The sequence below is a fragment of the Hylaeus volcanicus genome, chromosome 4 (assembly GCF_026283585.1).
Source record: "Hylaeus volcanicus isolate JK05 chromosome 4, UHH_iyHylVolc1.0_haploid, whole genome shotgun sequence".
NCBI classification, from domain to species: domain Eukaryota; kingdom Metazoa; phylum Arthropoda; class Insecta; order Hymenoptera; family Colletidae; genus Hylaeus; species Hylaeus volcanicus.
This window is the reverse complement of record NC_071979.1, coordinates 23,065,745-23,078,286: the sequence shown is the minus strand read 5'-3', so window position 1 is coordinate 23,078,286 and position 12,542 is coordinate 23,065,745. Positions and strand designations below refer to the sequence as shown.

Sequence of the window (12,542 nt, the reverse complement as noted above, 5' to 3'; positions counted from 1 at the left end):
TCTCGATTCCCTTCAGAGATTTAACGGGGTGCATCGTGGTACACGCTATATCTGCCGATGCGACTCGTGATTAGGAGTGTATATGGAAAAAGGAGGACCCGCGAAGTTAAGGCTCGGGGTTTAAAATATTGGCGCGTTGATCCTGCGCTAAGCATTGTTGCTCCTCCCGCGACTCTTTTTGGTTTTAGTCTGGTCCTGGCCCTGGGAATTGCCAGGCCGAAGTCTCGTTGCGATGCTCGTTTACACTCGATGGTACACTTTGTCGTTTGGCACATGACATCCTAACCCCCGGTTTGTGACCTAAATTCGGAATAAACGAAGTACGCATGAAATTAGGAAGGACTTGAGTTGAAGTTGTGCTGTTGTCCTTCCTCCTCCATACTTACATGGAAGGTACCAATCATTCTCTGTTAGAACCATCTCATTTTGATCAAGTTTCCTCCGTAACGAGTGCATAAGTTTTCTATCCTTTTTTCATTTGGATATGCAATTTAAAAAAAGTACCAAGTTCTTTTTTAAGAAATGGCTGTGCGCCAGTGGTGAACAGTTTGAAATTTATTTATACTTAGCGTTCCTCACATGTTGCACCTGGTCCGTTAAGAAACTCCCCTTGTTAGTGTAGCATGCAAAATTATGACTGTCGGTCGAACAGCTACACGATACACCGGCTATACATTACAGCAAACTGGACTTAGATTTGTTTCTATCCTAGAATGCAAAACGTGGGTGTTTTATACCCACGGAATTGTTGGAATCCTTTTCTTCATTTCCTGCAAATTATTTTTGTTTTCTTCCACGTCCTTGTTGATTATATTACACCCACAGCGTGTCTTGAATTCACTATATATCAGTTTTTTTAAAAATATTTTTCTATTTTAATTTCTCTTCGTGTCGATACACTTGCACGCATTGTTTCACAATCACTTTTCTTCGAACGCGTTTACTTATTTCATTTCAGCATAGCCAAAATTCTTCGTCAGAATCGATGTTAGATATCATTTATCTTTTCATTCCTCTCACGTCAGATTTATTGATCCATAAACAAGAAACTACGGGGGAATTACAAGGAGAGTTAAACGTTGAGTGAGACACGCACGATGGTTTACGACCGTGAATTCTTTATAGCTCGCTGATTACATCACTTTACATGACAAAAACTCCTTAGTCGATCCTGACATAATTTTGTCACTGTGCTGTCATTGTTGATGCCCCGTTCCGCTACCGTGGAGCTAATATATCTTTTAACAGGTTCCAAGACCAGTGGACCATCCACGTCCCACAGTACTCACAGATACAGGTGATTACGTTGCAACTATCGAGTCAATGTCTCGGAACCTGAACAAACATTTCACGTCATGTTAATTGTCCTATGTTCCTTCGAGTGCCATCTTTCATCGGCATGCTTTGTAAGGCTTATCCACTAGATCTTATCAAGTAAATACCTTACGTATGGCGCAATGAATCATCGATTTAATAGTCGCCAATTACTCAACAATTTATCAGTACGTGATTAAATTGGACAGATCGATCAGTAGATTAATTAGAGTCACGTCCATGGCGATACCTGATGGCTAAGCTTACTGATAAATTCAAGATTTGAGTCCAAACGTGACGATATACATTTATCGATACATTTAATTGTTTAATCGTCGAACGACAGTCATGGACTACAGGACGAAGACGAAGGTATAAAAATTGAGCGCTTTGAAACAATTTCACGCAATCAACCGCTACAATGCGGCCACTTGTCCTGTTCCTACGCTTCCATCCGGAACCTCCGATTCTGCATGGCATCGAAAGTGTTAAATCCTCCTTTGATTAACTTCCCCGCGAATTACCACCATGAACAATGCTTTATTTTCTGCTCCGTCGACCATCACATCTGCGGAGGATGTTTTTCCCTTCGCTGGGCATTCCTGTTTCGCTTCGTAATTTCAATCATATCGAATCGACGACGGCGAAACAATCGGCAATCCAGCGAATTATTCATCTTTCGTGTGTACAACATCGAGGCTGGATCTAATTGGTGTTTAGGTTGCGGCAGGAAAATATTGTTCCAAGCAGCTCCTGGCGAATGCCCCATTGTGTTCCAAGTCGTTCTCGAAGTCGAGCTCTCTCGGCCTCTGGTTACAGGTCCTGTTAATAATGACGGTGGTTTACATTTTGCTACCCATGTTAGCTACCCATGACTGTAATAAGATGGTCGCTCGAGCGTGATTGCGCGACACTGTGCGTCGATCACGTGCACAACGGGTGACGCGGTTCAAAATTCGCGCTGAAACGAAACGTTGCGAAACGTTCGTTGAAATTTTTGTTAAATTTCGAGCTAGCTTCTCACGGGATGATTGTAATTAATATTCGATCGCAGGCTATTCTTTGGGCGATCGACTAAATCTAAATTATGATAGATTACTGTGTCTTTAGTATCGTTTCTTAAAATATACTTAATGTAACTGAGCGGTCCATCAGATGGTCTCTAATACTAATACTTGAAAAGTTCTTCTTCCTTTTTAAGTACACGTTCTTATTACACGATTGTACAAAGATAAGAGCTTGGTTCAGCTGAAGTATTGTTTCTTTAAACTAACCTCAACTAGATCGATCATCCCTTGCTATGCCAGAGATTGTTTTCAATAATAGTTCACTATACTATTACCACGAACCCTGGGTACAATTACACAATCGAGAAGCGCTTTCGAATCTCTTGGAACATTTGGAATTGCATTATGAAAAAACGCATGTACCGTTTACCTAAAAGTGTGTCACCCGATGTGTGGTGTGTTGTTGCCCAAGTCAGCCCAGACGTAACACGAGACTGACCGTACAAGACTGGCACTTATGATGGTGACCGATATACACCATATCTACCAATACCGATGAGAAAACGCCAACACCATCCTCGCTCCCATCACTAATCAGGCTTACCAAGTTTGAGCTCGAAAGGGGCGAGAATATATAGACTAGCGCCTTCCTCTTTCTTTTCTTACCTTTCCTTCCAGCTGGTTTTCGATTCCAAGGGGTCAAACTCCTAATGATACGACTAATGACCGGTGACACCATGAGCTAACAGTGCCAACGACACTGATGGAAACGTAACTGTTTCGGTACCGATTGCTTACATCCCGGCGTTCAATCTTCTAGCTTCCAATGTCTGTTAATACCTTTGACTTGTTTGATGTTTGCTTCTATCTTGACTACTGCTGTTTGTCAATAGCAAATCAATGGATGTGTTTAAAAATGTAAATTACAAGCAATTACAAACGCATGAATGAGAACCACTGAAAATGTTTTACCATTTGGGGATAATATAGCAGGAATCTTCATTTGGACTTGGTAGGTAAGGTAGAGGTGTCCTGGAAAATGTTATCATTAAATGATAAAGGAGAATTCGTGCGTATCAACCGTTGATATAAAAATAATTCAGACATAAACTTGACCAATGATGAAGACAGACACTCTGACGAAGGTCTTTTCTAAACCTTGATACTTCCGTATTACATTCATCCATCCGAGCGGCAATAAATCAGGATACTTGTGTATATAAGATTTATATTTGAACGTGACGTGCCTACGCGGTTACAATGAATTTCACTATCGATATATTTAATCGACAAATTTATAAAACTTAAATACGACAATTTTTGTTCATACAAATAAGTATACATGATGGGACGCGTTTTGTGATGATTAGCAATTAAGTTAAAAAAATCGCGACGATATTCCAATGTGGAGGGTCGTTTCTGTAAAAATTGCGCTACTCTATGTCTTCTTTTTAGCTTTTTTCGTGGTTTTCGCGGCTTTTGCGGGCGAGGATTTCTTCTTCGTTGCCTTCTCCGCCTTCTTCGCGTATTTGTTGATCAGGGAATCGAAGAACTTGTCGGACTGACTCGCTCGTGCTTGATTGCGGCTCTGTATCGCCAGTGCTAGATTGTTGGCAGCTGCGTTTTCCTCGTTTTCGATTTTCAGCATCTTTTCAAGACGTTCGGCTTCTTGTGCTTCTTTGGCCCACTGCAACAAGAAGCCACGGCTTAAATACCCAACCTCCAAAATCCTCTCAACTTAGCAAACCATCAATTTACATAAATGCAACCATTTTTAGAATAATTTTTTCGAAAACCATCCGATACAGAGGACTAATTTTCAAATATACAAATTTCTGAATGAACATATGGATGGGATCATCTTATTTTATTGCATGAAAAATTGTTGCATTCGTGATTTCTGTTGCTATGTATAAGGGCTGCAAAAACTTCAGCAGACGATTTTCCATTAGATATCCTAGCACGACACTCGACCTACATGATGGAGGAATTCGATCATTAGCCAGGAGATAACGTGAAGAGATCGATAGATCAGACGTTGAACGACTGCAGCTCACAAGCCGTCCTTATTTAATGTAATTAATTACCAGCACTTCGTGACACGAGTAACTCTATTTTCGATGCTAGCCATGCGTCGATCCTCCAGATTATCAGACCCTGCTAACTCGCTGCCCGTGGGTTAAGAGGAGTTAATTTTAACGAGGGGTGGCGGATTCCATAGACGTTCGACAACGCCTTGTGTTCGTTCGACGCTTTCTAGACGTATTGTTTAAACTAACGAAGGCAGCGTGCCAGCAATATAATTTTGCAATCTAAGATGAAACGCGATAAAGGTTTGGCCCCCCAATGATTCAACGGATTCTATTTCCATACCCGTAAAAATCGTTCGTTCGAGACGCGAACTGCAGATACACGTCTGCCAACGATGAGCTAATGATTATTTGAATGACTTAGAATGTAGAATTTAGATGGAGATCGCCAACGACTAATAATTTAGAGAATTTAGACAATTTTTACGCGCGAGAAGGTTAATTAAAATTCATAAATGATCGAGATATACCAAAGGGAAATAAATTCGAAATGAAATATGATGCATACAGCTTAGAAACTTGTTTAGGAAAATTGTCACGAATTATTTTAGATGAGGAACGGATGCTATTGAAAATGTTCGTGGAATTGTTTACGCGTGCTGAGGTCATGCTTCGCGAGAAACAGATTTCGTGGTTCACGCTTGCCGATGATCCATATTCCTAGTGACCTACTCCATAATTCGGCGCTGAGGAAATTCCGTTATTTATAATTTTTGGCAAGTACGTTTAAGAGGTATCCTAATGTTAGGCCGAATTGCGCAACGCCTCGCGAAATACTGAAGTTATTGGAATCACGTTCGACCGAGACACGATGACAGAAAGCCAAGCACAGCTTCGCTAAGTCGAAGTATCGATACTCCGCTTCGAACAGGGATGAGCCAAATTCTATTTGAATAATGAATGACGAATCTGAAATACAGTTCCACCCAAAATACAACACTCCATGACGAATTAATCAAAAACAGAACTTGTATTATCGAGAACCTATGAAATTAATTTTTATTTTAAAAAAGAAGCGATCCTATAGGTAACAGATATTTCTATATTTACTGTTTCACAAGAATAAAGATTCCTGATAGTGATGCACATATTTGTTATTATAAATATTCCATAAATGTTGCATTTTAGATGTTTCGATCCTTATACTGATCTTTGTTCGTTCGAAACTTTAATCTAGATGAGAACTATGCTATTTATTCATCTCGAAATTTAAACACGTCAGATGTCAAAATCGTCCAGCTCGAGAGGAAATTATTCTCGTTGTGTCGACATCACTGTTATTTTCAAAGAAACATGCAAAACAATATATCTCGTTAAATAAATACGCGGTGCGCTTAACGATGCTCGAGGGACGTTATGTCGCGCTGGGTACTCGTGAATCAACGGAGTCTAAGTCTTTGATCTATAAATACGAATTATAATGTTTGGTGTACTCTAAATGTTGTGCATTCATAGTGGATGTTATATAATAAACAATACAATAATATGCATCTCTATTATTCAAGAAAATCGGGTAATAACGGTCATATACAGAAATCTCTTTCAACTGAAGAAACGATTATTATTACTACTCATTCATCGATCTATTTTAATAGATATTCCAGTAATCTATTTTATAATTATAATTTTATAATAATCTGTTTTAACGATTGCATTTTGGGTTAATAATCTTTCATTGCTGAGGAAACCCATAAGTTGATCCTCTAGTTGGTCTACGAATAACTAAAGGACGATTAAATTTGATGCAACGATTTCGTGAAGTAATCATAAAGTGTATAAACTTATGAAATACATCCGAGTCCTTTCATAGAGATTTCCTAAGTCAACCCCGAATTATCGAACAAAATTACATTTTCCTTTGAACGAGCTAAAGCTTGCGTCGATGGCCATCCTACGATGATTTTATTCGTCGACCATTATTCGACCAAACAATTGCCCATCTCTAGAACGAACCGCGATGTAGTATGACCGCGGGGCTCAATTCTCGCGAAATTCCGCGGCGATGACACGGTACAAAGGGAATTCGTTGCGCAACGGCTACCTCGAACCCAATGGACCGTTTCAATTATTTCGTAATTCGGATGATTTCCGGAGCGTCAGGCTCGACGCCAGATGTGTCGCTAGGTCTGGTCACCGGGAGACCAAGTAATTCAAGGTTGCGGAAGCGCATCGCTCCGTCGTCGATCTTATAAGCGGTCGCACGTGTGTGCATACCATTCGAACGCAGTGGATACTTTGGCACGGATCTGATTCGCAAATAGCCCCTTATAGAATACGAAGTACTTGACGTCACAAAGGGAGGTGGAAGAGTCGGAAGAGTAACATAAATACGACGGAATTAGACTCGCAATATGTTCCTAACAAAGGCGGAATTCGATCTGTCTGGACCTTTGTTTTCCAGGAATTTCGTTGGCACGAGCGATTGGCAACTTTGTGGAGCCAGGTGTACTGTTTTGTAAAGTTGTACAAATTTGGACGCTCGTACGCTTTACAAATTTACAGAGGCACGAAGAAAATAGATACCAGTAGCAGTAGTTCTATACTAAGCATTGTATAATGATATTCGAATAGTGATATCTAGACTGCGGATATTTATGCATGTATAACAAGTATAAATACATAAAAATATACAAGGATATGCACGAATTCGTAAATGCATTATAAAGTATAAAATAAAAAATAAAATGTCTAAATAAATAAAGTGTTTTAACATATAAAAGACAAAACATTAACTTTAATTTAAGTTTCTGTCCTTCATCTGTACATATAAAGATATGAATTTGCGCAAACATCTGCAGTCTAGTAATATCCTTGCAGTAACCTTCGTGTACTATAACTCAACTAGCGATACTCGAATATTGGTATTCGAGCAATACCACAAAAATAGCGATACCTAAACACTCGAATGGCATCCACGGCATTCGGACATTTATAAAGTACTACAGTAGCTCCAACGTCGAGATCCGCGCATGAACAGCCGACCACAATGGTCCCCTTTCAATAGATGCACTTCGAGACTTCGGCAAGGTCGGTCGAATTCCTGTCAGCTATTTACAGTTGGGGTATGGGTGCCTCCATCAGTTAGCGTGCGCGAAACGATGCACCTGTTGCGGCCGGTAATGCACACAGGAAGCCTCGCGAACTTGACATCAGACGACGACAGCCATTACGCGACCCAACGCATGCCAATCGTCCAGGGATGCTGACAAAACGCACCGTGTATCGCGGAAACCAGGGTATCTTGATCAGATATGCGTTGGTCAAGGTCGTTACATAACACCCAGCATTACATTGAACGACATTAGTAATTATTTCATTACCACACCGGATACATCGCGGCCCTCGTTGCTTGTTACTTTCAATTGATATTCAGCATCGCGCTTGCCTCACAAATCCTTATTCGGCGATCCTCGCCTTCGCAAACAATGTTGCACAACGCTGCCGCATTCTTATCTCCGATCACGGACTTGACTCCTTCGGACTTGGTACACATTTTAATGTAAGTGGTGAACTGGAGTATTGTTTTGACGTATCACTAAATGAGCGATCCTTTTCAAACCGCGTCATACGTAATTGGTTTGGATTTAAGTGTTCTTGGTGACAATTAGCGACATCTGCCAATGGAGATTACGGAACCGAGAGTGCGATGAAGCGATGAAACAGAAGGCCATGAGACACGGTGCAGCTGGGAGCCTTGAAGTAATGGTTCTTGTTGCGAAGATGTTAATCATATTTGTTTTCTTTACATATTCGATTTAAGAAATACTTAAAGATGTATAATTCATAGGGGCAGATTACACACCAATGTTACTGAAGGCGAAATCCACTGTTAGGGAAGTCGCCTAGTTTCTATCGAAGAGAACATCTTTCAAAATCTTTTTAGAAAATGATTATAAGCCAAAATAAACGAGCGAATGTTGATGATTGGATCTGCACCTATCAATTTCAAATAAATTGAATTTCATTATACAACTGCTCTTATGAAATAGCCTTTAAATAATACCACTAGATAGCTGAGTGCTCAACTTGTTTCTCACAAGTTATACTAAGCAAATAACTCTTATACTGGTTAGTACTCAAGCCTTACTTAAGAGTTCTCCTATAACCAACAACAAAACGCGCTTTATAGAAAACCACATGCTCCTATTACAAAAAACATCATCTGAATCTTTCTAAATAATACACCTCGTTTAATCTGTTGACCATCACCTCCAGCCAGACCAAGACAAACTAATCCCAATTGAACTCGACATTTCCAGTTCTGTTTGTAAAGTGATCCTCCGAGTCCTGACCTCTCATAGTGGACACACATAGTGGGTGCACGTATACGTACGCTATGAATACTGCAGGCTCTGCGGTATCCGACGAACCAATGATGATTGGTTCACGATCAAAGGGAAAACGTTAAAACCAGCTGCACTTCAATCACCCACTCGGATTCCCGTCGCGATTAATCGTTTCAAACAGGCGTCGGTCAACGTTCCATTAGCATCGCGATTCGTGTTACAACGCTAAACGTAAATGCCCGTACATGCTCGCGTTAACGAGCGTGTTTCGTCGATGAAGTATAGTCGTTAATATGAACATAAGAAATTTTTAGCTAAAATCCCTCCACAAGGACGTCTCCCACGTAGACCAGGAGAACAGAGATGAATATTACAACGAACGATCGTTCCATCGTCGAAGACAGATTCCTACGACCGCAATTGGGTAACGGTTTATCGGTGGTTGTCTCGATTGGCGGGAGTCCTGCGACTTGGCCAGGTGGAAGGCTCTCTACAGGTGGCGTATGAACAGTAATCGGGTGCTCGTAATACGGTGTCTGGATGATCTCTGGCCAACCTGGTTGAACCGTTTCTGGGACTTCTGGCCAACCTGGTTGAACCGTTTCTGGGACTTCTGGCCAACCTGGTCGAACCGTTTCTGGCACTTTTGGCCAACCTGGTTGAACCGTTTCTGGGACTTCTGGCCAAGCTGGTTGAACCGTTTCTGGCACTTCTGGCCAACCTGGTTGAACCGTTTCTGGGACTTCTGGCCAAGCTGGTCGAACCGTTTCTGGCACTTCTGGCTGCTGAGGTCTAACAACGTGAGTTGGAGACGGTGGAGCGACGGTTGGCGGGACCCTATACTCTGGAGGACCTGAGTATCCCGTTTCCTGACCTTGTAATCTATTATCCACAGCGGGTGGATACTCCCTATCCCAGGTGTTCCTGTCCGGCCAGGCGACTTCAGGCGGGTCAGCGGTGCGGTCGACGTTGGAATCCACGGAAGGTGGAGTTTCATGACGATCATTCGGGCCAGGTGCCAATGGGAACGGATCGCTGCCCGTATAAATCGGGAATTCAGGCCTGGCGTTGGTGGATTCTGGAAAACTGGGTCGAGGTCCTAGGACTGTCAGGTCCAAGTTGTCAAGCTTGTTTATGTCAAGCGTATCCGTGGTTGTTTGAACAGGTATAACTCTAGGAGGAACATGGACTCCCCTCGCGATGTCGTAAGGTGACATCGTTGTTGTGAACGACTGGGTGTCCTCGTAGCCGATCGTTGATGGTCTTTGCGTAGTTCTCCAATCGGGAGTGACGCGCATTGGATGATAAACAACGTCTTCGGTAGTGTAGAACCACGGTGGCGGGTACGTTGGGGTAGATTCCATGGGACGAGGCGTAGAAGGTCTTGAAGCGGGATGCAGCCTTTCTCGATGCATAGGTAGCTGCGTCGTTGGAACCGAAGTGGTCTCATCGTACACGTCTTCGTACTCGAGTGGAGTTTCCACGGGGACCAAGTCATTGGGAATCTTATTCCACTCGGGGTCTCTTTCGAACGTCACCCCACGATCTTCAAGGTAGCTGCTCACCGCATTGGGACACTTAAACTCTGAATTCTCGCTGAGGAACATCCTCTGCAGTTTCAAGTGAGCCATATCGCTGAGGTTCAAGCATTCCAAACGGTTACCAGAGAGCCTCAGGTCTATGAGACTAGGTAGATTCTTGAACACACCGTCCTCGATGGTGTGTATGTTGTTGAAATTCAGGTCTAAGAACGTTAAGTCATTCAAACCTCTGAACCAGGACTCCTCGACGGCGGTCAAGTAGTTGTTGTCCAAGCTCAGCTGCTGGAGATTTATCAGGTGCTCGAAAGCACCTGGCTCGATGTCTACTATACCGCAGTGGGAGATGGCGAGGACCCAAAGCTCGGAGCCAAACCTTGAGAACGTATTCCTGGTTATCCGTGATATTGGCATGTTCGTGATGCGAATCTTTCCAGTGGAGTCCGGAAGGCCGTCCAAATCGGTGAGCTGACCGCCCTCGCATGAGTACTCTATCATGTCGTCGTTCTTCACGTGTCTGCACTCGCCTTGCACTCCACTGACACTGGCACACAAAAGAGTCAACAGTAACAGTCCCACAGTGGCACCCATTTTACGCAGCAGGGTCGTTCAATTATTTTTAAAATCGCACGATCGTTCGTACAGTTTGTTGATCGCAATGTTGTTGTAACACCCACGTATCATTATCGTGCGTACAGTCCTCGGCGACTCAATGGATCACGGTCCTCGTGGTAGGGATTTTAGCCGAAAATTACAGTGCATCTAGCAGCGGGCTAGACCCGGTCTAATTGCTCTGTAGACTGAATCCGCTCTTGCGTTCCCTCTTTACTTATTTACTAGCGTTCCCCCTCCGTCGTAGCTTCGTACTACTAGTCCGCCTCCTACTACTAGTTCCAATCATGAAGCAGTACTATCTATTGATAAAAATAGAGAAGCTTGAAAATAGCGCGCTGCCTCACTTGCTCATCAGATCTCTGAGGTGATGTGTAGCAGACACCAACGGGTGGGGAGCGATCAAGCTTAAATTTATGAGTGCATCGCCGTCTGCGTGCGATCGACACTTGTACGATGTTTCCTATGCTGGATGTTGCAAACTTATTAGAAAACGAATCGCGTGCTAGGAATACGCAATGTCGAAGGTAGATTTAATGATATGAAGGAATAATTTGACTCAGGGATCTTTATCTAGATGATTAATCAAAAATGGAATCATTTTTTATTTGACTAAATTTCTGACCAATGGCTATCAAGTGTTGCCTTCCCATGCTCTATTCATATTTATTGACCTTATAGATAATTTTCCAGATACAAAGTGAGAACAATTTTAAAATATGTAAAAGATGGTACTTACGTGAAGGTCGAGACACTTTAACTACCGCTTACCTTACGCTTTCTACGTTGCTTCTTTTTGTCGTTTTCTTGAGTGAATTCAGTATATTCTGGTACTTCACCCTTCTCTATGAGATTTTGGATGATACTATGTAACCTTGGTTCGTCATCACAGCTCGTAAATGGAACAGTTTCTAAGATGTAGTCCATATCTCCTTCACCTAAGAATAACATCGAAATTAATATCTTCGATATATTATACAAATGATATAGAAACTTTAAATTCACTTACTGTCCATGTAAGCGCGTTTCAGATCTTTGATTTCTATTTCAGATCCTTTGTAATTCTTCTCATAATTATTAATATCCTCCACAGTTATTTTCTTGAATAGAGTCTTCCAATAGTCTGCCCAATTTCTCATCATAACCTCTTCGCTCTCTTCATCGTATTGACCAGACTGATCATAAATTTTACGTTTCTCGCTGTCACTGAGGATGGAATGAATTCGTCCAAGGACTTTGAATTTTTCTGTTGCCTCTGCTTTGATGTCATCTTCAACACGATCCGGATGAACAAGTAGAGATAGTTGATGATATGCTTTTTTCACTGAAAAAATACAAAGAGGATTATTGTTTGATATGGACAGCAGAGTAGTGTAAGCAACAGTTATTTTTGTTAAATGTAATATATTAGAATTAAAGACAGTAACAGATGTACCTCACAGTTACAGGTTATGTACACAAACCTTGTTTGTCAGTTGCACTTCTTGAAATTTTTAGGACATCGTAAAAATCACGTGCACCGAAGTATTGTTCACAAAGGTCTATTAAACTTGCCATAATTTTGATTCACTAGTTAACCACCAATAAGTTTTGTTGGAAAGTAGCCGGGATGACAGAGGATGTTGTATGTTTTGGCGCTTATTTTTATTTCAGTTCCGTTCTACATAAACTGGACTGAAAGCGACACCTGTACTT

The 12,542-nt window shown here is 41.7% G+C and overlaps 1 protein-coding gene across 2 annotated transcripts; it reads right to left on the bottom strand.

Moving 5' to 3' along the window:
* Positions 1–3,532: 3,532 nt before the first annotated feature.
* Positions 3,533–12,542, bottom strand: LOC128875758 (dnaJ homolog subfamily C member 9). Of its 2 annotated transcripts, XM_054121618.1 has the most exons (4): positions 12,311–12,542; positions 11,857–12,171; positions 11,619–11,785; positions 3,533–4,008 (listed from the first exon to the last, which is right to left on the bottom strand). In XM_054121618.1, the coding sequence occupies exons 1-4, from the start codon at positions 12,402–12,404 to the stop codon at positions 3,760–3,762; spliced, it is 825 nt and encodes a 274-aa protein (XP_053977593.1). In that variant the 5' UTR covers positions 12,405–12,542; the 3' UTR covers positions 3,533–3,759. The 2 variants fall into 2 exon arrangements, 1 of the variants encoding a protein (XP_053977593.1); XR_008456878.1 differs by lacking the exons at positions 11,619–11,785; positions 11,857–12,171; positions 12,311–12,542 and adding an exon at positions 8,745–11,056 and having other exon boundaries at positions 3,865–4,008.